Genomic DNA, 27182 nt, shown 5'->3' with positions numbered 1-27182 from the left:
GTTACTGTGTGCATTTTTGATTTAACAAAATAAATAAATTAATACATACATACAGACGATGCTGCCAGAGTCGCCATATAGAAATATAGAAATATTAATATTTTCTCAATTTACTGTACTATAATTAAAATAATTTAAATGCGTATATGACTCTATGCTATGTTCTTCCTCTGCTTGTGCCCTTGTTTTGTTTTTATCTGGATGTTCCTGTTTCCATGATTCTTGTTTGTTGCAATTATTTTGAGCAAACTTTTGGTTTAGCCTAACCTGTGACAGTTTATCTCCTTATTTGCTTGTGTATTTATAACCTTTTATCATTTCATTAGTTTTTCACCTCCACGGGTTTAAGTGACCCCAGTCACATGATATTTAGCCCCTAAAATGTGAATTTTATCAGGGGAACTGCACCAAAAACGTGTATTTTACCCCCCCGGAATGTGATTTTTACTGGGGGACCCCCCTCGAAATGCGATTGGGCTAGTTTTGAGTAGCAATTGGGCGAGTTTTGTTGTGAAAACCCTGCTCTCACGAGATGTCATTTGGCTTAGAAACATCACATTATTGTTTTTTTTTTTTAAAGACTGACCTTCTAATTCGTATAATGCAATTTGTTTTCTTTTAGTTCTCAAATAGTGTGAAAGTCAAGGAAAATGACACTGCCATTTGGCAAAACTATACCATAGAAGGTTACTTTTCTGCCTGATTTGACTATTAAAAAATGATATTCAGTGGTGTAACACACTGTAATGTATGAAGTGGACTCTTTCATATTCAGGTGGCTTTGAATAAAAAGTAACTTATTACATTGTGAAGTACATGTTTAGCCTAATAAAACATGAGTGATGAGAAAAGCTGAAAGGTTGTGCTGAATGCCGGCTGCTGTGCTGGCCGATTGTCTTCACAGAAGGTCTGCGAGATGCAGGCTGGGATTTTTTTCCTGGCATACCTTCACTCATAAATCCTCTCAGTGACTGTGCTGGCACCTCCAGAAAAGGCGGAGGTAGAGAGAATAAGGATGCACACAGGGACCCAGATTCAGGCACTGATTCCCCTATTAAACTGTGACAGCCAGCAGACAGAAAGTAAACTAATTAATGCAACAATAAAACCAACCATCATTGAACATTTACTTTAGTAATATGCAGGAACTTAATGTTAAATTAATTTTTCCATTAAGGGTCATATTTGCCCATTTTAATTGACTTCCAGGAGTATTTTTATTCTAATCTTACTAAATGCATACAATTATTGAATTGAATCAACACATCAAATTACAATAATAAGATACTTCAACATGTTTATCAGTCAATTGAAATACAAAATCCATCTTTGCACTGCAGAAGTGACACAGAAACTGCATCTGAAGTGGCATTTAGTCTGTATTTAATAAAACTGTTTAATGCTGTCCAGAGTTGGCATGAGTGCATTTACATAAGTAAAAAAAAACATGTATTCATACAGTAACGGAACACTAGTGTGTTGCCTGGAGATGTGCGACAGTTCTGTTGTGTTTTGTTGCCAAAACAGAGCAAAAATGGTCCATATTATGTCTAAATCTAAGTCACTTCATATTAACTTTTTGTTTACTGTATACTATGTCATGCTATGAATATATATACAGTGCCTTGCAAAAGTATTCATACCCCTTCATTTTTTTCACGTTTTATGTTGCTGCCTTATGTTAAACTGCTTTAAATTACTTTTTCACTATAAAAAAAAAAAAAAAAAAGTTTTTTAACATAAAAATAAAAAACTTAAATGATTCCATTGCATAAGTACTCATACCCTTATTTGGGACAGTTGGAATTTAGCTCAGGAGCATTCATATTGCTTGTAGGTGTTACTAGACTTTGAGTGAAGGTAACCTGTGGCAAATTTTATTGAATGGGTTTGGAAAGGCACACACGTCTTAATAAAAGGTCCAACAGCTGATAATGCATATCAGAGCAAAAACCAAGCCCTGGGGTCAAAAGAACAGTCTTTAGAGCTCAGAAACAGGTTTGTGTCAAGCCACACATCTGGGGAAGAGTTCAGAAAAAAATTCTGCTTCATTGAAGGGTCACAGAAGCATGTAGTCTCTGTTACCCTTAATGGAAGAAGTTTGAAACAACCAGGATTCTTCTTAGAGCTGGCACTCCTGGCCAAACTAAGCAATTGATGAATAAGGGCTTTGGTTAAATTGGTGACGAAGAACCTGATGGTTACTCTAGTTGAGCTCCATGATTGTATATGGAGATAGGAGAAATCTACAGAAGGACAAACATCACTGCAACACTCCACCGATCTGGGCTTTATGGCGGTGTGGCCAAACTCAATCCTCACCTCAGTGAAGACAAAAGAAAACACACTTGGAATTTACAAAAAAAAAAAAAACATCTAAAGGACCCTCAGACTCTGAGAAACAAGATTCTCTGGTCTGATGAACCTCAATTCTAAGCATCATGTTTGAAGGGAACCAGCTCTGCTCATCACCTGCAGAGTACCATCCCAAAAGTAAAGTGTGCTGGTAGCAGCTATGGGCTGTTTTTCAGCAGCAGGGACTGAGGGACTGAAATAGCCTTAATGAAAACCCAGTCTAGAGCATTCAGAACCTCAGACTGGGCAGAAGGTTTACCTTTCAACAGGACAGTGACCCTAAGCACACAGCAAGAGTGGCTTATACACAACGATGTCTTTGAGTGGTCCAGCCACAGCTTGGACTTGAACCCAATCAAATATTTCTGGAGAAACCTGAAAATGTGCGTCTGCCCCCATCCAACCTGAAAGAGCTCGAGGGGTGAAGAGGTGAGGAGACAAATGTTAGATAATTGCCAAATGTTGATGAGAAAAGCTTGTCGCATCAAACAACAAAGACGTGAGACTGTAAAGGTACTTCAGCTAAATATTTAGTTAAGGATATGATATGGAAGCAGAATAATGACAATAGTTTTTGAAACATAAAGCATGCTGAATTCCACAAATCGAAAAAAAAAAGATGCATTGCAATTAACAGTGCTTGCATTTTTAGGTCCTGAAATTTAACCATTCAATTTAAATTTAGTTTATTTAAGCTGTGAATATTTCAATTCAAAATATTTCACACACATTTTCATAATTAAAAATGCAATAATTCATATTCACCTTCCAGAATACACTTCCAAAATATTCAATCTGTTTAAAAATACGCTGTATAATTTTCGACAGGCAAATTTCGTTCATTTTATTTCACTTTCCAAATTCGCTGCCACAAACCGCCCCTGGGTCTTATATCACTGTATTAGTTCACTGAGGCGCGTTATGCATCATTGGGGAATCCTTGAGTGTGATGCATGAAGGGAACCCCAGTATTAAAGCACAGCTTCACACAAGCCATGATACAAAGTTACAGAAACTAACAACCGAAAGCAATACATGTCTTCCTCAAATGTAATGTTATTTCTGTATTTCAGCATTGGGTAAAAGAGCATTATAATTTTCTTTGTGGTAGAGAAAGCTGCTTACTTGTAGGCTACGGGAAACAGCAATGTTGAATTAAACATGCACACAATCAGCGTTTCCACATGTTTATACTGGCTCCGATAATCAAAACTTCTGCTTAGCACTTGCTCCATTTCTGTAAATCCATTTTTGTAAATGAATGACTTGATCCACATATGGCCTTCATCAACAGCCACTTGCGCCACCTGCTGGTGAGCGGGTGACATCAGCTGGAGATCATGCATTGGTGCTCTACTGCTATTCCTGCGGGTCCCGGATGTGCAACACTGAATTTTCTGCTGAATTTTAACCACTGAATTTGTGGCAGCGAATTTGGAAAGTGAAATAAAATGAACGAAATTTGCCTGTCGAAAATTATACAGCGTATTTTTAAACAGATTTAATATTTTGGAAGTGTATTCTGGAAGGTGAATATGAATTATTGAATTTTTAATTATGAAAATGTGTGTGAAATATTTTGAATTGAAATATTCACAGCTTAAATAAACAACTATGTTAAATTTCAGGACCTAAAAATGCAAGCCCTGGAAATACAAGGCATTAAAATGCAAGCTAACTGTTAATTGCAATGCATCTTTTTTTCAATTTGTGGAATTCAGCATGTTTTATGATTCAAAAACTATTGTCATTATTCTGCTTCCATAGTATGAATACTTATGCAATGTACTTATTTGAGTTTTTAATTTTTTTTTAATTTACGAAGTTGTGACAATTCTGTTTTTGCTTTGTCAATATGGTGTATGGAGTGTAGATTGATATGGGGGAAAAAGTAATTTAAAGCAGTTTATCATAAGGCAGCAACATAACAAAATGTGAAAAAAAGTGAAGGGGTATGAAAACTTTCACAAGGCACTGTATATGTATATGTATATATATATATATATATATATATATATATATATATAACAATAACTCGTACAGGGGCATTTTGTGCACCCACACTTTTTGGGGGAATTATTATTTAATTTGGTTGCATTTTTGTCCCAAGCCCCAATTAATTTCTTCTCTGAAAAGGATGAGAAATTAGCTTTGTTCCCCAATATTTATGCAGTTTTATTATTTTATTAATCAAATTTGTGCAATTTTTAGCTGAAGGACCTATTCCTACCTAATCTGACTGGACTGAAAAAAATCCTATTAAAATGAAAATCAGTGGTGTAACCTAGTATAATCAGTTGATTCCATAATAATAAATATTTCTGACTTAGCATGTCCACTTCTTCGCTGTACCATGCATTTGCATAATTACCCTCTCGACCGTGAGAATCAAGTCCATTAGCTATGCCAATTCTAATATGTTACAGTATATTGCGTCTTCAGTGCTGCCTTGCTTTTGAACACAGGACAGATGAAAGCGTTGTGACAAGCCCCTGAATGTGATCAGAGAAAAGCTAACTTGCTTTAGTCATGACAGAAATGCAGCTGACCTTATTGTATATGCATTTGTAGGAGTTTCTCTTTTAGATGCAAAATTAATGGGAGGAGAGAACATTTAAATGAATCACGCAACATGATTTGCTAAGGTTTGCGGGAGTCAATTTACTGGTATTTGTGCCATTATTTACTGCCCCAAAACAGCTTGCTTAACTCATTTTGCTCTTGACGTGGCTGTGATTGTTGCTGCCAGAAGGAGGCATGGAATTTCACTCTCACAATAATTTGCCTTGTTTAGTATATCTGGCCCTATCAGTATATACTTGCAGCAGATAATATAATAGTAAATAAATAGTAATTAAATGGTCAATTAAAGAGAGTACACTTGTTTCTTAGCACACTTTTAAATGTAAAAATGTAATTGTAATAATGTCAAATTAAAAGAAAATGTACTTGTAAAGTAATTTATATGTTACTTATTTTTTATAGCTGGTGAATAAAATCAGTTTAGATGTTATAACCACTTATTTTAGATGTTACCAAGACACAAATTTTTGTTGCGGTGATGTTATGTAAAATATTTTAATATATACTGTATGTACTGTATATACTGTGGGGGGTTTTTGTCCTAACCATCTGCAATAACATAACATCATACATATTAGCTGGTGGCGGTGACATGTCACAAAGCATTTTCATACTAAAAATGCTGGAATTGAGTCTGGTTAGGACACAGTGTTACATTTAGTCTACCAGTGTGGCTGGTAGATAAGCAATATTACCCACCACTGCACAAAACTGCATACCATTACATGCCAAACCTGCAAAAGACGGTCAAGCAGATAAAGTGAAATCATGAGTTAATTTATGAGATTAGCAGACAATGTTGCAAATCTACTTTCTGGCAGCAACAAGTGCGTTCCTCACAGTTCTCTGCCTACGTTAAAGCACCTATTAGATAACTGGTGTGAAATGAGGAAGGCTGGAAACAAGCATGAGGGATGGAAAGAGACGGAGAGAGAAAGACGGAAGCATATCTGATTCTTGGTACTCATTAAATTTTACTGCTCATGTAGACATACTGAACTCAGTGATCACATCCTTCGCAGCCTGGAAACCGCACTATGTGACATTTACAGGCGGTTACTTCCGCCATTTTCAAATCCGGACTAGTAATCTTGTGTTGATATAAAACTTAAAGGTTGATTTGAAACCGACAGCAAGTGCAGTGAAGGGTAAGGGGCAGCCAAGCTTTGAGTTAGCCGTAACAGCTAAGATACTACCTCCTTAACCCGCTGTTGTAACAGAACTGTTTGTTTAGTTTCCTTTTTGTCCTTATTTGGTTCTTCCTGTTTTAGTTTCTGACCTAGTTCTGTTAATTAGTTATATTCATCACCTGTGTTTGATTCAATTATCTTGTTTTCTCGTTTGTTCCAGCCCCTTTATAAGTCCTCAGTTCTGCCTTTGTGTTTGTCTGATCTTGAGTTAACTTATTGTCTCAGTGAGTTGATGCTGTTTATTAAAGACTACTCTTTTGTTTACTCTTTTCGTCATGCGCCTTCATCCACAACCACAGACACGTTACAGAAGATCAGACCGACACAGAAGATGGGCGAGCTCGCGCGATTTTTTTGAGTTGGCTCAAGCCAACCGGGATCCAGCCAGTTTTGTGTTGGCTTTTGCGCCTCTCGCCCTCGCCAGCTCTCTTGATGGGGGAACCATCAAGATGCTGCTCCGGCTCGGGCTCAATTACCACCAACAGCGAGAGCTCCCAGACACCTCCGACCTCGATTGGAGAGAAGCCATCATCCGGTGTCTGGAGAGCCTCCGACCCCGAGTCGGAGCCCTACCCACGGTGATGAATGTTCCGCCGGCGGCGAGGAGGATACCGCCGCAACAGGCGATGAACGTTACGCCGTTCACGGCGATGCTGGTCCCGTCCAGCCCACCTGAGTTCCCGCTGGTCCCGTCCAGCCCACCTGAGTTCCCGCTGGTCCCGTCCAGCCCACCTGAGTTCCCGCTGGTCCCGTCCAGCCCACCTGAGTTCCCGCTGGTCCCATCCAGCCCACCTGAGTTCCCGCTGGTCCCGTCCAGCCCACCTGAGTTCCGGCTGGCCCCGTCCAGCCCACCTGAGTTCCCGCTGGTCCCGTCCAGCCCCGCGCCTCCCGTGCGCCCTCTAAAGTCCACGCTGCAAGAGCGCCCTCTAAAGTCCGCGCTGCAAGAGCGCCCTCTAGTGTCCGTGCTGCAAGCGCGCCCTCTAATGTCTGCGCTGCAGGAACGCCCTCTAGTGTCCGCACTGCAAGAGCGCCCTCCTGCGTCTCCGCTGGTCCCGTCCAGCTCTCCTTCGTCTCCGCTGGTTCTATCCAGCTTCGCGCCTCCCGTGCGCCCTCAAATGTCCGCGCCGCAAGAGCGCCCTCAAGTGTCTGCGCCGCAAGAGCGCCCTCACGAGTCTGCGCTGCAAGAGCGCCCTCCTGCATCTACGCTGGTCCCGTTCAGCTCTCCTTCGTCTCCGCTGGTCCCGTCCAGCTCCGCGCCTCCAGAGCGCCCCCAAGCGCCCGCTCCTCCAGAGCGCCCTCAAGCGCCCGCTCCTCCAGAGCGCCCTCAAGCGCCCGCTCCTCCAGAGCGCCCTCAAGCGCCCGCTCCTCCAGAGCGGCCCCAAGAACCCACTCCTCCAATGTGGGCCCCAGAGGGGAACTTTCCCAAATAAATTTTTTGGGGGGGGCCATATAGCCGCAGTTTTTGTGGCCAGGCCAAAGGCCAAGGCCACAAAGGACCCAGATCCATCATGGCCTCCCGAGGACCCCGATCCCCCATGGCCGTCCGAGGACCCCGATCCACCATGGCCGTCCAAGGATCCCGATCCGCCAAGGCCGCCCGAGGACCCCGATCCGCCAAGGCTGCCCGAGGACCCTGACCCGCCAAGGCCGCCCGAGGACCCCGACCCGCCATGGCCGCCCGAGGATCCAGATCCGCCATGGTCTCCCGAATCTCCAGTCCTGCCATGGCCTCCTAAGGCTCCGGATCCACCAAGGATTCCCAAGTCTCCAGTTCCGCCATGGCCTCCCGAATCTCCAGTCCTGACATGGTCTCCCAAGGCTCCTGATCCGTCCTGGAGGCTTCACTGTCCTAGCCTGGTTCTGCTCCAGCCTCCAGGATGCCCGCCCCCCCTCCCCGATGTTACGGTGCGGGACGCACCTTCCGGGAGGGGGGCGATATCTGTAACAGAACTGTTTGTTTAGTTTCCTTTTTGTCCTTATTTGGTTCTTCCTGTTTTAGTTTCTGACCTAGTTCTGTTAATTAGTTATATTCATCACCTGTGTTTGATTCAATTATCTTGTTTTCTCGTTTGTTCCAGCCCCTTTATAAGTCCTCAGTTCTGCCTTTGTGTTTGTCTGATCTTGAGTTAACTTATTGTCTCAGTGAGTTGATGCTGTTTATTAAAGACTACTCTTTTGTTTACTCTTTTCGTCGTGCGCCTTCATCCACAACCACAGACACGTTACAGCTGTCTTAGAAAATAGAAAAAGTGTGGCAACAAACTAATTGTGCCATGATGAAACGTGAAGGAAAAGCTGTCATTTAGAAATGAACGTGCATTGAGAGCTGTCACATGATTTCCTCTTAGCGAGGCTGACATTAGCTCCTTTTTGACAGGTTTACAGACATTAATATACACCTGTCATTGCACGAATCCCATGTGAGTCAAGTGGTTCCTGGCAAAAACACAGGGAATAGAGAATTTCAAGTATATGTTTGAGATCTAATGTGTGTTACACAGACAAGTAACTCATGCAGATATGAATCAACAGGGTGTGAAATATCGGTTCACAACCCATTCTCCCATCGCAGGTTGCCAAAACTGTCTCAGTGTTTAGTGAGTTAAATACGTCTGTCTCAGTGTTTAGTGAGTTAAATACGTCTGTGATAATTCCCCATAAAAGCAACCACTTGTGAAAAAAGAAGTGAATTGAATTTACATTTGCGGTGTACTTCAAATATTGAAAGTATACTTGCAGATAATATAATTTTCTTCATATAAAAGACCACTTAAGTGTACTTAAAAAGAAAACACTTTCATGGCTGTTTCTTAAAACACCACTTTGCAATAATGTAAAATTAAAAAGTTTGACTTTAAAGACAATTTAAATCATACGCTTTTTTGTGCTGTAAATTAGACTTATTTTGATACATACTAATCACATAACATAATTTTAACTGTAGTGTTAAAGCATTAGAAGTTGATATATATTAAAATTATTAAATTGCAACTCCATCATTACAACAAATACATGACATACAATACAAGTTTAAAAAAATATGACATTAAAGTGTATTTCAGTTTACCAGTCCACAGTCTACTTTAACCATATCTCAAAAACAACATAAGTTAAATTCAATTAATTGCATTTAACATCAATTATGGCTATAAACATTTTCATTTAATTGTAAATAACACGAAGATTACTTTTTTACTTCCCCAAAAATGTACATTTAACTATGAAATGTCCCATAATGTTCATAACAGTTTTACACTGTTAACCAATTAACAGGTTTTACAGTCTTTTACTATTAAAATTATGATCTTTTTTAAATGTGTGTATGTTTGATTAAAATCAGCACACACAAGTCATTCACAATTTAATGCATTTCAATTGCAGTTGATTGGTTGCTTTAATAGCAGATATGGTTGCTCTTTTAACATGCAGCTTTCCAAATACAGGAAACTCATTTCTGTAGCATTTTAGTCCTCATAGATCAAGTACCTGCAGGGAAAATGTGCTTTGTAATTCTGGGTTATTTTAAACAGCATACTGAATCAGTTCGGATGAAAGATAGTGGCATGACGTCTCGGATAAGTTGGGCTTCAAAGGCAATCATACCATAATTCACAAGTATTTAAGAACCTTCCCTGAATTTCTTTAAGCATCTGTCTGTCAGAGATACATTATATTTAAAATATATTCTGTTTTTTTCCTCTTCTAATTTTACAAGGAACACACCACGTTATCCACGTTAGTCCCTTTTAAAAGCTAAATAAGGCTTCAGCAGTGTAAACACAGTAACGGCAGTACTGTCCTCGCAAATTACCCACTTGTCTGTGAGAATCTAGTCCATTAGCTATTCCAATTCTGACTTATGTTGCATCTTCAGTGCTGCTTTGCTTCAGATCACTCTGCAGTCGAAAGCGCTGTGACGAGCCCTGAACGCGATCGGAGAAAAGCGAGCTTGTACACTAATGCTTCAATGTTATTCATGCTGCAGGCTAGTCATGACAGAATTGGCAGAAGCTTCTGAAGCTAATAAACCTGGGCAGGTTGGCTGACAGTGATCTTTTTCTCCTATGTAATTAATCTTGTTCTTATTCAAACATATATACAGTCATGGCCAAAAATATCGGCACCCTTAGTAAATATGATCAAAGAAGGCTGTGAAAATTACCAGGAACAATGAGGAAAAAGCGCTAAATATAGAGTTATTGTTTCAAAATCTCCTTTATTTAATTTTATATGAAGCAAATTTAATCCTGATAGTATTCCCACTTTTTACAATATGTAACTGTACTCTGAATACTTTGTTTTATGATGTAACTGTAGCGGATTACAGTTACTAGATTTTTGTATTCTGATTACGTAACGCCGTTACATGTATTCCATTACTCTCCAAGCCTGTCAATTACTCACCTTAATGTCTTTCCAAACCAGTAAGACCTTTGTTCATCTTTGGAAAACAAATTAAGATTTTTTTGATGAAATCTGAGAGCTTTCTGAACCTCCATAGACAGCAATGCAACTGAAATGTTCCCAGGCCCAGAAATGTAGTAAGGACATCGGTAAAAAAGTCCATGGGACATCAGTGGTTCAACCGTAATTTTACAAAGCTATGAAAATACTTTTTGTGCGTAAAGAAAATAAAAATAAAGACTTTATTCAATAGTTCTATTACTCCTCGTCCTGTTCTCTGCCATTATTGACATTTTAAAAATACTCTTAATCAGACTACAGTTATTTTGATAACACTTTATTTTAAAGTGTCGTTGTTTACACGTTATACTATTATAATAACAATAAATTATGCATAATTACATGCAAGTAACCCTAAACGAAACCCTAATCCCTAACCATATACAGAGCTGGGTAGATTACTTACCAGTTTTAATCTGTTACTGATTCCAAATTACATGACAGAAATTATAGTTAGTAATGTAGTACATAATCCATTAGCTACATCACACATTTAATGAGAATACTTTTTTTATCTATGCTTTTGTCTTTCAAACACATGACATGCAAAAAAAATCACATTATATCTTATTTACATGTAATGTAGGCATTCCCAAACTTTTTTTTTTTTCAGCCGATCCTTTTTCGCCTAATATATTTACTTGAAATACCCCCTGAGATTAATAAGGTAAATTAATAATCAAGTAACACATTTGCATGTTCACAGTTCACTGACGTTTGGTTAATGGAAACATGACATGCAGTAAGCAAAAATAAAATATTGAATCTTTTCTAGTAAGTGTTTTGTTTTGATTGTTGTTATTTTAAAAAGATTTTTTTTTTTTTTTCATTTTTATGATTTACTTATCAGTTTTCATTAAAACCACCCTGAAGTTCCTTTCATGAACCCCAGTTTGGTAAATATTGATGTTATGCAATTTTTTATGCACTTAATTTTGTTAATCACAACAGATCTCACACAGGGGATTGTTGGAATGACAGTAAAGGAGAGTGGTGACAGAGTCAAAAATGTGAGAAATTTTCGACTTTATGCAAATGAGAGGCAAAAAACTCAGTCAAGGCAGTGAGGGTTGTCATTTCACAGGTTTGTGATAAGCAATCACATAATAAAATCGTATACTTCTATATTTATTTCAGATCTTAAGTTTATAACTGTATACAGTGCTGTGAAAATGTTTGTGCCCCCTTCCTGTTTTTCTTTTATTAATTTTTTTGCATGTTTGTCAAACTTAAAAGATTCAGATCATCAAACTAATTTTAATATTACACAAAGATAATGTAATTAAATACAAAATACAGTTTTTAAAAGATGATTTCATTTATTAAGGGAAAAAATCTGTCCAAACCTACCTGGCCCTACATTAAAAATTAATTGCCCCCTCTTGTTAAATCATGAAAGAATTGTGATTAACCACATTATTTTAGAAAGCTGAGTTATATTTCACTAGCCAAACCCAAGCCTGATTACTGCCAGACCTGTCAGTCAATCAAGATATCACTTAAACGGAACCTTTCTGACAAAGTGAAGCAATCTTAAAGAGCAACACATCATGGCGCGATCTAAAGAAATTCAAGAACAAATGAGAAACAAAATAGTTGACATGTATCAGTCTGGAAAGGGTTATAAAACCAGGCTTTGGGACTCCAGCGAACCATGGTCAGAGCCATTATCCAAAATGGAGAAAATTTGTAACAGTGGTAAACCTTCCCAGGAGTGGCCGGCCTACGAAAATTACTCCAAGAGCGCAACAACGACTCATCCAGGAGGTCATAAAATAATCCAGAACAACATCTAAAGAACTGCAGGCCTCACTTGCCTTAATTCAGGTTCATGTTCATGATTCAACAATAAGAAAGAGACTGGGCAAAAACAGCATCCATAGGAGAGTTCCAAGGCAAAAGCTGCTGCTGACCAAAAAGAACACAAAGGCTCGTCTCACATTTGCCAAAAAAGTTTTGGGCAAATAATCTGTGGACTGATGAGACAAAAGTGGTGTGTCCCGTTACATCTGGTGTAAAACCAACACAGCATTTCATAAAAAGAACATCAAACATTGGTGGTGGTAGTGTGATGGTCTGGGGATGCTTCGCAGCTTCAGGACCTGGACGACTTTCCATAATTGATGGAACCATGAATTCTGCACTCTATCAGAAAATCCTGAAGGAAAATGTTCAGCCATCAGTTTGTGACCTCAAGCTCAAGCGCTCTTGGGTTATGCAGCAGGACAATGAACCCAAACACACCAGCAAGTCCACCTCTGAATAGCTCAAAAAAACGAACAAAAAAAAAGGTTTTGGAGTGGCCAAATCAAAGTTCAGACTTAAATCCAATTGAGATGCTGTGGCATGACCTTTAACAGTCCATTCATGCTCGAAAAACCTCCAATGTGGCTGAATTAAAACAATTCTGCAAAGAAGAGTGGGCCAAAATTCCTCCACAGCGATGTGAAAGACTCACTGGGGGGAGAGATTACTTTTTCACGTAGTGCCAGGCAGGTTTGGACAGAGATTATCATGTCAAAACTGCATTTTGTATTTACTCGGGTTATCTTTGTGTAATATTAAAATTTGTTTGATGATCTGAATCATTCAAGTGTGACAAATATGCAAAAAATAAATTAAAACAGGAAGGGGGCAAAGACTTTTTCACACCACTGTATATGTTTTTTCCATATTAGAGGATCCACAGTCTTGCTCTAGCAAGCACCACTAATAAAATGCACTCACCTGGTCCTCAAAAGAAAGCGCTTGCCCCACATCTCGAGGAAAGCCATCTATAACTATACCGCTGGCCTCTGGAATCTTCATGATCTTCTGCTTGATCTCAGTTATGGTTGTTTCCTATTGGGCATGAACAACAAATACAGGTCAAAATAATATATATATAACATAAGATTTAACACAACAACCAAATGTACATAATTAGTAAGTACATACTAAGAACAAACAGCTAATTCAATTAAAAAACTATCGAATGTGAGCTGTCACAGAGGATTCTGTGAATAACAATTTACTGTATGCTTTTTTTCCACTATAAATTGTAAGATGATTTGTTCTTTTTTACTTCCAAAAACTATACATTTAACAGTAATTTACCACAAAATCCCATTAAATGTCTCCTTATAGCTAGATCTATTATAACTATTAACCAATTAATGGGTTTTTACCAAAGCATTTGTACAGTTTTTTGCTGTTACAGTTATGATCACAATTATGAAATCAGTACATACAAGTCACCGTCCAATTACTGTACTTCAGTAGCCGTTGATTGGTTGTTTTAATAGCAGACATGGTTGCTCTTTTAACCTGTTAACCCGCACCGGCCTGTGGTTTTTATAATTTTTCCAAATACAGGAAACTTGATTTTGTAGCAATTTAGTCCTCATAGATCAAGTACCAGCAGAGAAAATGTGCTTTGTAATTCTGGGTTATTTTAAACAGCATACTAAATCAGTTCAGATGAAAGACGGTGGCATGACGTCACAGATGAGTTGGGCTTCAAGAGCAATCATTACATAATTCACAAGAGTATTTTAGAACGTTCACTGAATTTCTTTAAGCATCTGTCTGACAAGGATAATTTTTTTTTTTTTTAATATTACTTTTTTACTTTTTTCTAAAGGAAGAGGTAATGCACTTTAAAATTAAACTATATAATTAAAAACCCACGCTCATAAACTTGGTAACATATTCCATTCTAGGTGATTTCTAGTGTAACTGAGGAGTGTAGTAGCATTTTGGGATCATTTTAATGTTCCCAATCACTGGAGGGAGAATATATTCAAGTGTACCAAATTTAATGATGTGGATGGCATCATTTACGACGGAGATCTAGCGTCAATACCAGATTGCTCTAAAAATAACTATTACATCAGACGTCATTTGTTGCCCAGTATGGAATGCAATTTGTATGACCAAATGCTCTTTTTAAGGGTTTTACCACTATCTGAAGCAATCCAGGCATGTTTCAAAGCAGAGGACATTTTTAGAATGTAAACAGACCGCCAACCACAAACCAAACGTCAATGTCCAAAACACTTGTCTTGCTTCACATCCAGATCCAACAGCCGGTCTCCCTAATATGCAAAGCGGTATGTGGTTTGATCAAGCTGACGATAAAATGAATGGGAGTTCAAAGAATAATGAACAAGAATTCATATGTTTTGAGGCAAATCAATCCAGCAGCAATTGTGAATCAGTTGGATCTGCCACTGTTTTAAAGGCACATAGTTTGCAATGGAAATCTAATCGGGAACACCTAGTGAAATTCTTTAAAACAGTCATGTCATTCAATCTTTTTATTGAATTTTTTGAACATGACTCACCCTTTCTGGTCTTCAGAATTAAAAATGAATGTCATTTTTTACTCAAACAAAAGAGGTATCTTGAAAAATGTTATGTGTTAATATAATAAAGCTCAGTGGTGTTTACTGCTATTTTGGACCCCACTGACTTTTATCTGGGCAAAAAGAGTTAAAGCTCCAAAAAGTTTCATTTACATCACAGGAAAGCAGTTGGACTGACAAAGTCTTCTATTCAGCCTGTTCTGCACATGACTCAGCAATCAACATTCAAGTGCATGATGCGAGTCTGAGCCATCAAAAGTAAACACACACATTATATTTGCTGATTTAATGCACCATGTACACAAATGTATAAATTCATGCATAACTGGCCTATAACGCAATGATGGCATAGAGTCATGGTTTCTACTCAAAAGATCAAGGAAAATGTGATTCCTTAAAGAAAGATCCCTTTAGTTTAAATGGATTATATCATACATTTTTACACTTATAGTTTTAGTCATGCATGTTCCAAAACAATATTGTTTACAATCACCAGTGTCCACCTTCAACTTAATTAAAATGAAACTAGGTTAAAAATAGGTTTTAGTGTGACAATAAAGTAACCTGGATTATTTTTAAGTGTGTGTGTGTACACCGCGTGAATAATTATTAGGCATGCTGATATTCTGATGATATTTATTTCCAAGCACATTTTACCAATTCAAAACCACATCAATCTTAATAACTACTATTAATTTTGTATTTAATAATTTATAAATTGTATATAATTGCCCATGAAGGATTGAAGTGAAACGCTTTTTAGGATGTTTTACCAAAGTCTCTGAGAACCTGACACCTTGTAATTCTGGAGACTCCAAGTAGGTTGCAGTTCTGGAAAATGGTGGCGCTGGAGACTAAATGGTTCCGGATGGGTTTACACCTAATTCTTCACATTAATTCTTAATACTTTTGCAGTTAACGTGTCTTTTCTTCTCCACCCCTTTTTTCTGACCCCGCTGTTCCAGTGAGCATTTTGCTGTCCAATGGTCATGTCTTAACTTTGCAATTTCTGTATTGCATTAGTTTTGAATATTTCTCATGGGGATTTGTTAATTTTTGACAGCTCAGTCGGAGTTAAACCTCTTTTTTGGCTAATTTTATCAGTAAAAAACATGCCTAATAATTCTGCACACCTGAATATACTGAGTTTTTTTCAATTCCAGCCTTTATGGACAATTATATATCACTTATAAATGATCAAATACAAAATCAATAGTAGTTATTAAGATTGATGTGGTTTGGAATTGGTAAAATATGCTTGGGAAAAAAATATCAGGATAACAACGTACATCAACGTGCCTAATAATTATGCACGTGGTGTGTGTGTGTGTGTGTATATATATATATATATATATATATATATATGTATATGTATATGTGTGTGTGTGTGTGTATGTTACGGAAGTAGATTGGACACAGAGGATTATCAAAACAATGCAATATTTATTGATTCAGCAGAGAGTGAGCAACAGATGAAGGTGAGTAGAGACTTTGATATTTGATGCAATGGAGAAAGAATATGCTGAGACAGATTTTGTCTCGCCAGGAACTCGTGGATGACTAGCAGCAGCACACACCCCAGGATGATGGTGGAGGAGAAGTTCGATAATCAATGGAGAGGAGCAGACGATGGAGATCCAAGGATCCAACAATGGAATGGAACAGGAGGTAAGTAATCTAACAAGTAAGTGTCAGGTAAGCAGTAGCGAAGAGTCTAGAGCAAGGGTCTCAAACTCAAATTAGCTGGGGGCCATTGCTGTGACTGACATCTCATAGGAGGACCGTTTTAACATTGAAGCACAAGAAGAAAGCACAAAAGTTCTGGAAATTTACTTTAATTGCTGAGATGTTAGCTCACATTTCTTTTAAATTACATTACTAACATATTTTTTTCATGCTTAACAAAAATATAAACAACAGTGTTAAAAATGTAAAATTATATAGCAATGCACAGACAGTTACTCTTTTTACTTTATTTTAACTTAAGTAATTTATCAAAACTGTGCTGAACCTTACACTGAACAACTGCGATCTCTGAATACATTTGCAAACTATTCTATTTCTTGCCAGACACTTGGCAGCGCTTCTGCTCACACAACTGAGCCACGTTTGCCCTGATGGAGTTCACAGTTGAAACCCTGAGTACAGCTTCAAGATGAGCATCACTAAGCCTGGACCTGAACTTGCATTTATTGAAGTTCATAGTTGAGAAAAGTTTCTCACACAGGTATGTGCTTCCAAAAAGGCACATTAACCGACTGAACACTTTGGAAAGCTCTGGGAAGCATGGAGGTAATTCTCTCAGAAACTGTGCAGTCTTGTCTGCATTTCCTTGTGCCTCTCTGAATTTAGTTTTTAGCTCACTGTTGCACTGCAAGTCAATAAGTTCCATTTGCAACAAATTTGGGACACTCTCCACATCAGCTGAGAAGGGGTCTGCAAACAGCTGGAAAGTGTCACAGTGTGCCTTGAAGTCACCAAAACGCTGATCAAATTCCTGAAGTAGGTTTTCAACAGCAGAGGCATATTCATCACCATTGAATGCTATGCCCTCCTCCACAAGAGATCTGCATGTTGTGAAATGACTGAGATTTTTTGCAGAAAGCTGAGTTTTCCACAATCTCAATTTTGTGGAGAAGGCTTTCACACTTTCATACGCTGCTGTGATGAGATGACCAGGGCCCTGGAGCTTCAGGTTAAGGATGTTCAGCTCTTGTGTAATGTCCACTAGGAATGCAAGGTCCATGACCCATTTAGGATCATCAAATTCAGGAACATCCATTCTGCCATCTTCCATAAATCTCTTCACCTCTGTTCTTAACTCAAAAAATCTCTTCAAGACATTTCCCCTGCTGAGCCAGCGCACCTCAGTAAAGTAAAGTACATCACCATATGTTGCCTCAATTTCTTCTAAAAAGGCTCGAAACTGGCGGTGCTGTAAACTTCTTGACCTGATGTAATTGATGCATCTTAGGACAACAGACATGACGTGTTCATATTTTAAGCATTTGCTGCACAGTGCCTGCTGGTGTATAATGCAGTGCAGAACAACTGCTGGATCTGCACTTTCCTCTTCCAACTTTCTTTGTACCAGCGCTACCAGTCCATTTTTTTTACCTGTCATAGATGGGGCGCCATCGGTGGTAATGCCTACTAGTCTGCTCCACGGCAAACCAGCACGTTCAATCGCGTTGCACAGATGCTGAAATATATCTTTGGCCGTTGTACGGCCGTGAATTGGACACAAACTCAGCAATTCTTCCGTCACCTCAAACTGGTCATTAATACCTCTGATGAAAATAGCTAGCTGAGCAGTGTCAGTTTTGTCTGTACTTTCGTCAAGCGCCACAGAGTACGCAGTGAAAACTCTAGCTTTCCCGCGTAGCTGGTCATAGATGTCACTCGATAACTCGGTAATCCGCTCTGCCACTGTATTGGCCGATAGAGAGAGATTGTTGAACATGTTCTTCTTTTCTGGACATAGAATATCAGCGACCTTCAACATGCAGTCCTTCATAAACTGCCCTTCAGTGAATGGCTTTCCTGCTTTAGCGATCATTTCACTCACTACATAACTCGCTTCAACGGCAGCATCAGCATCCTTTTTGGCTCTGTGGAAAAGGCTTTGCTGGGACTTTAGCTCTCTCTGCAACTGTGTGGCTCGTTTTTTTCTCTCGTCTTCCTGGTAATTGTCATACTGGTCTCCGTGTTTAGTCAAGTAATGACGCTTGAGATTGTATTCCTTCAGAACGGCAACTTTTTCTTTGCATATCAGACAGGTGGCGTTTCCATTAAACTCCACAAAAAAATACTGCAGTGTCCATCTTTCTTGAAACAGTCTGTGTTCATCATCCACCTTCCTTTTCGGTTTGGAATTAGACATTTTTGTTCACAGCCAAACAAAAAATAAAATGCTAAAGCCCAGAAATCAGATAACGTCGCAAGTCTGCCGGCATGCGCGGGTTTTTTGCGCTATCATCACTATTTTTTTTTTTTTTATTATTTAACCGTGTTTTAGTTTCTAGTACATATTGAATGGGTAGTTTAAATTGATATAAAACAGCTACAAATAATAATAATAATAATTTTAAAAATAATAATATTTTTGCGGGCGCGATTTGCGTTATATTTTTTATGTCAGTTGCGGGCCGGAGTGAGGGGGAGGGGGGGGCCGTAAATGGCCCGCGGGCCGGCAGTTTGAGACCCCTGGTCTAGAGAGTCCACTTCGTATACACGAGATCGGACAACTGGCTGGAGTGAGGTGTGTGCTTAAGTAGTGCTGGGGTGATTGGGTGCCAATGACGTGCAGGTGTGTTCAAACAATGATCAAGTGAAACTAGGTGAGGGCATGTGCTGTGATCGGTGGGGGAGCAGGAGAGACAGATCCGTGACATTAGGGGTGGGCGCCCTGGATGTCGGTGGAGAACAGGGACACTGGGGAGGCATCCAAGATGGAACTGGAGACTTAGGTAGCCATGGTGGGACAGGGGACTCGGGAAGCCATGGCGGCACTGGAGACTCGGGGAGCCTTGGCGGGGCTATTTTTCAGGAGGGCTCAATCGAGGAACTATAGTGGCCTTCCCCATGGTCACTATGGTTATCCAGGCCAGGGATATGTAGCCCCCCCCAAAAAAAAAGTTTTCTGTGGGTTCTGGTGGGTGCTCAGGAGGAGCGGGCTCTGGTGGGTGCTCTGGAGTCGCGGACACTTGAGTGCGCTCGGGTGGCGCGGACACTTAAGGGCACTCGGCTGGCGCAGACACTTGAGGGCGCTTGGGAGGCATGGAGCTGGACGGGACCAGTGGAGACGTAGGAGACGAAGAAGGGCTGGATTGGACCAGCGGAGACACAGGAGAGGAAGGAGGGCTGGAGGGGACCAGCGGATTCATAGGAGGGTTTATGCTAGGGGCAGGCACTGAAGGAGTGGGCACTTGCGAGGAGCAGGTTCTTGGGGGCGCTCGGGCAGCGCGGATTCCTGGGGGCGTTCTGTCAGCACTTGCACAGGAGGGACAGGCCCTGGAGGAGCGGGCACTGGAGGGACTGGCACTGGAGAGACTAGCCCTGGAGAAGCGTGCGCTGGGGAATGCTGACGAGGAGCGGGCACAGGAGGGCGCTGTCGAGGAGCGGGCACAGGAGTGCAAGACATCCCCTCATACACTACTAGTACCCCAAGGCACATGAGCGTCCGTTTGCGGCCTTCCCATATACGTTGACGGCAGGCTTGCCATACTCTCTGGCGGCGGGCTTGGGTTAACACGTTAACTTTGACAGCCCTAGTATATATATATCTTCTTATATATATAGAACTTCTTAGCTGGTAAAACATCTATATGTTGAATCACCCAATAATACAATGTGACATTGTGTAGTTTTGTCTAATATTCATCTTTTAATCGTATTTGTAAATGTCTTGACTCCACAGCCAACAGAGCCATTTTGTCTTTACTGTTCCAATACTTTTGGAGGGCACTGTATATTAGGGCTGTCAATTGATTAAACATTTTAATCGCGATTAATCGCATGGTTAACTTGCGATTAATTGCTACTTAATCGCACATTTTTATTTGTTCTAAAATGTACCTTAAATTAATACTTTTCAAATTATTAACACTCTAATCAACATGGGCATGGTGAAATATGGATGCTTTATGCAAATATATGTTTATTATTGAAACCAAAGTCAACATAGAGCATGAAGACTAGACATCATTACTTCCTGCCTATTGCTTTACTGAGAGTAGATGGGCAAAGTTGCTGAACACTAAATAGGCATGTGTTTGGTAAGATGTTCAGAACAAACTGATTTGGCAGCGTATTTTCAATAGATTTTTGCACTAGAGGACATTTTGAGCTTTGAAATAAAGCTTTCTCATGATGCTATCCATTTGTACAAGTTTATCTTATGACACAGAGATGTTTACTTTCGTACATTCCCGTTTACAGTCTGGGAAAATTCTACAGGCAATTCATGATCTCATATTGATTGAAAGGCTACACAGAATATTTGTGCTTTGTAAATTTATTTGCAGCACCACAGGTGTCACGTGGATATTCAGTTTTGCTCTGTTTCGGTTTTCTGTTCCTGTTTGCCTGATGTTTCCTAGTTTGTTAGCCACACGCCTGTTTCAGTTCCTCTTTGATTACATTCCCTTTGCATTTAAGCCCTCAATTTCCCTCTGTTCCTTGCCTTATTGGTTATGCTATGCTGAGTTCACACTGCATGTTCACACTTAGCCCCGATTTTCACTTGCCGACAGGTTTTGCAAAATCACAAACAAATGCCTGAAATTGGAGGAAAATCGGTGCTTGTTCATGTGAATGACAATCACGCATTGTGAATTATCGAATACGCAATTTGAGAGAATTGCTGACGCGTCGCTGACGCCCGTGAAATATTTGGCATGTTAAATATCTAACGGCGATTCAAAATCCTGTTGTGTGAAATGAGTTCTGACTGAAAAATACATCGGCGATGACCTACAGCCAATGCGAGAGCAAGATACAGGGCAGCGGGTAGTTTGGGGAGGAGTTATAGACCACAATATCACAATAACCATTTGCTCCTCCATAATCTTTCTTTTCCTTTTCACCTTTTTGCTGCAAATCAGCGCACAGACCATTTGTATCGCAAACTTTTTGCGGGCTACCATTTAAACAACATTTCCAGTCTCGAGCGAGAACACTGATCTCACGTGTGAGCTTGTGTTATTTCCTTATCACTTCTCGCGTGCGTTTGGTTGTGAAATGTAGTTTGCGGACCAGACAGTGTTGTCGGTGATTCTTCCTATTGTAAAGTCATGCAGTGTGTAACCTCCTGTCACCGATCCATCGTGCAATGTGAACACAGCAGCAACTGCATGCTACCCAAGATAGTCGTGCAATGTGAAAACAATGGTGATCTGACTTTCAAAATCAAGCAGTATGAACTCGGCATAAGTTTACTCCAGCGATCTTGTGTGGATTTATCATTAAAAGACTTTTGTAATTCCACTCCTTTGTTGTGCGCTTTATGTAGCACCATCACATTATAACAGGACTGTTTAATATGAATTAGTGAAGGCAAAAAGATTATTAAAATGGTAAAAAGATAAAAAAAAACAGGACCTACTATATACGCTTTATCTTATGCAGATATGTATTTTAACCTAAAATGTTGTTATTAAAAAACCATGAATCATAGACATGTTCATGTCAACCACCTTTAATTTGTTAATTGTTCATTTCCAATCAGCGCTACTTATGATTATTTCTTAGACTATTTAAAATAAAATAATGATGCCACTTTACATTGGACATTTAATTAAGCAGAATTATAATATTGAGCACTGTATATGGTTATACGAATGTAGCCTATAGTACAGTACATACAGCAATCCATCACATCCCACAGATACTGGTATACACTCTGTGATATTTACAATCAGGCAGATCCTAATTTAATATAATAATTTTTGTAGTTTAATGATTTAAAAAGGACATGAAGAGTTCATTTGCAAAAACAGATAACTACAGATAAACTCTTCACATATTCTTTGGTTATTTACAAAACTGCTATTAGCATACATTTAAGGCATGTTATGTAATGTAGTGTCTACTACGGTAAAAAAGACATGTAACTCTCTATGAGTATGTAAATGATGTAAATCGCATAATCTAATATGTTAATAAATATATTTGTATATACAGTATGTGTTGAATGCTGAAGTTAAAATAAATGTTATGTGCATTTGATCACTGTCTTCACATAGATAAACTTTCTTTTGTAATTCTAAAAATGGGTCAGCCTTTGATGTGATAAGTAGGAAGACTTCAAATATAAAAATCAAACACACTCAGTTCTAAATATGACAGCTGTTTGTGAGACAATGATTTCTAGTAAAACAAATTCTATGTGTGTGTGTGTGTGTGTGTGTGCGCGCGCATGTGTTGTCCTATATATTGACATATCACTGGATCACATATCCTAATCACTGGAATGTATTTTTTGACCTATATATTCTCTTACATCCTGTCTTCATGTACATACCTGTGGTGCTAGTTCCCCATTGGTGATGATCCTGGCAATCAGACTCCATTTCCTGTTGCTGGTGGCGTTATGGATCATCTTCTTCCTGAGTAGCTCACCCACCGAGACATATTCAAAGCCATAACGCTCGGCAATCTTCAGACACTGTGTACCTTTACCGCTGCCCGGGCCACCTGTTTGGGCAGATAGTGGCAAGACTTATGAACTTATGAACTGACTGCCAAGAGTAAATGTAGCCATATCCAAGGTGCTGTCGTATTCAGACCAATAGCACAATTTCATTGATTTTGTGTAACATTTCAGTAAAGATGTTAATGTGGAGTAATTAAAATTGTAGACAGCTCATCTATTTGTGCTCTGTAAAAGAAAATAGTTTCAAAAATAGACAAAGCAGAATTAATGATCTCTGGTTGTAGCGTTCCAGAACGAATCATTGAACAAATTGGTTGAGTTAATAATTCAATGACTCACTCATACAGACAGTCAATTGTTTTGTTCCTGAACAAAATTTTAATGAATCTGTTGAATGAATAATTAAATGACTCACTCATACAACAGTTGAGTGAATTATAGGCAAAACAATGTAACCTGCAGAGAGAGTCACTGAAAAATCCCCACCACAAATACACAGACCAACTGTCTGTGTGCTGCAACACAGACAAGTGGAGTGAACAAAACAATACACAGCCGGAGTGTTGTTGGACTATTAATAATCAAATTCTAGACTTGCTGTATACTAATACATATTAATAAACATCCCATGTTAAAATATTGCATCAATGCATATTATGGACTGAATGTCCAACAAACTACAGGCATTGGTTATCAGTATCAGTTTCTGCCACTAAAATGCATACAGCATAAGTTGACCATTACAAGAAACAGAACTAAAAACCCTGAACATTTCCATAAACAAAATAAAAAGCCGTGCAGTGATGGAAAACAATTACTGAGGTACAGCTAATATCTCAATAAGATAATACTGCAAGTGGGTGGTCACTTATTTGCTTGTGGGTCACATTCAGCACAGATAACATTTCCCTCGCAAATAACATCAGTCAACTTAAAGAGACATGCATGCTGTTCAGGGAAGTCTGATAAGACAGGAGGGAAATGCACAGCTATCAGATAGCTCTGTCGGAACTATTAGCATCCCTAGTACTCAGCGTCCCTGTTTACAGCAGGTATCCATCTCAAATGCATCCCAAGTGAACACATGTAATTGGATTTTGATGAGAGGGTGGTCTCTGATCATTTATTATGTCAGTATGTTTCTGCCTACTGATCAGGAAAGTCAATACTATTGCTCTTAAATATAGCTTACTAGAATTTTTTAAAATCACAAACACAATAATTTGAACCGAATGCTCAGTTATTTTAGTCGAATACTGATATTAATATTAAAATTATGTCTAATAGAAATAAGCCTATAATTATCTTCATGTTATGGTCAAAATATTTTTTGTTATTATTTACTTTAAATTGATAAATGTAAAAATAAATGTAACCTTTGCAAGAAAAGTTTGGCATGACAACATTTAAACGTCTAAATAAATAAAGCTAGATTTTTATTTTCGAATTTTCAAACCTTTATTATCTTTATCTAACTTTATTTAATGTAACTATAAGCAAGTGTTCGATAATGAATGACAATGGTTATCTCAATGCAAAAATATAGTAGGTGAGCATGCATAATTAAATATTCTTTATTAGCCAATATTGTCAATTTAAAAAAAATGTTATTTATTCATTTCTGTATCACTTTATTTGTAATCTGTATTACTGCATGTTTTTTTCCCAAATTTTTCTGATCAGATTATCATTTTCTTTTAAAGTCACACGTAATTTCTTTAAAAAAAACTTGTTCTGAAAAATAATAACAGACAAGTGAGTGCGAGTGACTTCTGTTATTCTGTCATCTATTATTTTATTAAACGCCCTAATCAAAAGTTTTTTTAATCTCACCAAAGCTGCATTTATTTGGTCAAAAATACAGTAAAACAGTAATACTGTCAAATATTATTACAATTTAAAGTAACAGAACGCATCCTAATATGCCTATTTGGTGTTTCTTATTATTATCGTTATCAAAATTATCAATTTTAGTGGAAACTGTGATACATTTTTTCAGGATTCTTTGATGAATAGAAAGTTCAAAAGAAAATAATATATTTAGAATATTCAAATATTTAGAATTTAAAAGTAATAATTTCTTAAAGTAAAAAGAATTGCATGGTAGTGTACTATTTTCATACAAATTCAAGCATAAAACAGATTCAAGGCTGGAGTTTCTCTCAATTATTCAGGTAAATGTGATGATGTACCCAGTTGTTGGGCTTACCTATAATGAGGATGACTTTGGGTCTGGGTCTAGATGGGTCAAACACTTCATATTCCTCTATGAGTTCTGCTGTCTCAGACAAGTCTGAGTCACTCTCTATGGAAAACTGGTTGATGGGTGGGAGGCGGTCATATCTCCGATAGGGGAAATTGGGACTGTCCGGGAGAACTGCATGGAAGAATGCAAATAGTTAGTCATCATGAGAGCTTCTGATATCCTCAACCATAATTGGCAAATAGATTACAGGAAATCCCATGAAGGTATATCATTGGAAAAATAGGTTTTGTTTAGAGGACAAACTCACTATGTTTTACTGTACAGGTACTTTGCATTCATTTGCCTTTTTGTATTGCCTCGAGGTGGGTAGAACAATGCCCAGCACAAAGAAAGGAAAACCCCTACCGATGGCTGCCATGCTCTAACAACACCCAAATAATGAATAATGAGCCTGCTGTGCAATACACATCAACACAGCAGTCTGTGGCCAGCTCTAGTTTGCATGAATATCAGCATCGCCTACAATTTGGAGTTGCGTTGGCTGATGACAACACCTGCTACTCACCATTGCGGAAAAAAGATCGGCGTGACTGCCCACCATTGAGAGGCGGTAACGACTTCTTCTCCTGTCCGACGAACGTGTCCCACCGAACTTTGTCAGTCTCGCCAAGCTCCCTCACCTTCTTAAGGCAGGTCTCTAGATAGTCTATGGGATCATCCGGTCGGTAGTACATCAGACCAGTCAGCAGACTCTGGAAAACCAGTGACAGATCAGAGAGGTGCACAGTGTTTATCTGGTCACTCTAAGAACAAGGGTAACATGCATTGTAAGGCATGTTTATTATTTGCAAATGTTATTATTTATATTATACCATTTTATAGGTATAAAATATATTAAGATAAAATAACCAGGAATAAATTATTTCAGCTATTAAATATTGACACCATATAAAATGGCTTTACAGCTTTAGCGGCATTTTGTTCACTCTTTTATAATCATGCATGATCATTTTATGACCCCCTTTAGTGACTACATGGAACATGCTTATAAAAATTCATTTGTTACACCAAAGGACAGTTTAAAATGAATTAGTGAAGGTAAAACATGATTAAAATGGTGAAAAACAAACTAATGACAGCTCCTAAAATATACACATTCCCACATATTTATAAGTACCCTAACCTAAATCATCACCATCATCCTCATCATATGCCTAGGATATTCCAACCCAAGTTGGACCAAACTCTCCAAGCAGTAGGAGATTTATGCCATAGGTTTCATAAGTGCCCCCCTGGTACAGCACTAACAGATTAAAGGGAGGTATTGACTCTAGAATTATACTGTTCACAATACAACAGTAAAATAATAATAATAGGTCACTTTAAAACTGACTTGAAAACAATCATTAAATACATGTTATGTCCTGTTATTTCTTATCACTTGACTCTGATAAGCATGTGTAGGCTTCTGACAGCACGCCTACCATAATACACAACGATAGACAATCAACGATGTTGACTCGCATGTCAGACACGATCGACATTTTTAGCTTTGTGCGTAAAAACGCACTCACACTAGCAACTATAACCACATAAATAACCCTCGATCGACATTTTTAGCTTTGTGCGTAAACATGCACACACACTAGCAACTATAACCACATAAATAACCCTCGATCATTTCCATATAATCTAATCCAATGCAATACTCAACAACTCACTTTGCATTATTTACAACATGCAGTAGCCTACCCTACATGCACGTATCTTTAAATGAATCATTACCTTTTTATTATGAATCATCAACTTTAATCTTGAATTTTTTTATTTTTTTATTTATTTTCATAACTGTATAGCCTATCGAACCAACAGCTGATGTGGAA

At 38.6% G+C, this 27182-nt stretch overlaps 1 protein-coding gene across 1 annotated transcript in view; it reads right to left on the bottom strand.

Annotated features, from left to right (window-relative positions):
• The window catches only part of LOC306881419 (adenylate kinase isoenzyme 5-like), a 105331-nt gene that overhangs the window by 77759 nt on the left and 390 nt on the right, over nucleotides 1–27182 (bottom strand). The window contains exons 2-5 of the mRNA XM_079435514.1: nucleotides 25865–26051; nucleotides 25303–25470; nucleotides 22962–23134; nucleotides 13320–13433 (exon numbers count right to left, since the gene is read on the bottom strand). Of these exons, the coding sequence (XP_079291640.1) occupies nucleotides 13320–13433; nucleotides 22962–23134; nucleotides 25303–25470; nucleotides 25865–26051 (642 nt within the window). The remainder of the gene's footprint in view (nucleotides 1–13319; nucleotides 13434–22961; nucleotides 23135–25302; nucleotides 25471–25864; nucleotides 26052–27182) is intronic.

This window comes from Barbus barbus (genome assembly GCF_936440315.1).
Source record: "Barbus barbus genome assembly, chromosome: 15".
NCBI classification, from domain to species: Eukaryota; Metazoa; Chordata; class Actinopteri; order Cypriniformes; family Cyprinidae; genus Barbus; species Barbus barbus.
This window is presented reverse-complemented; position numbering and strand designations above follow the sequence as displayed.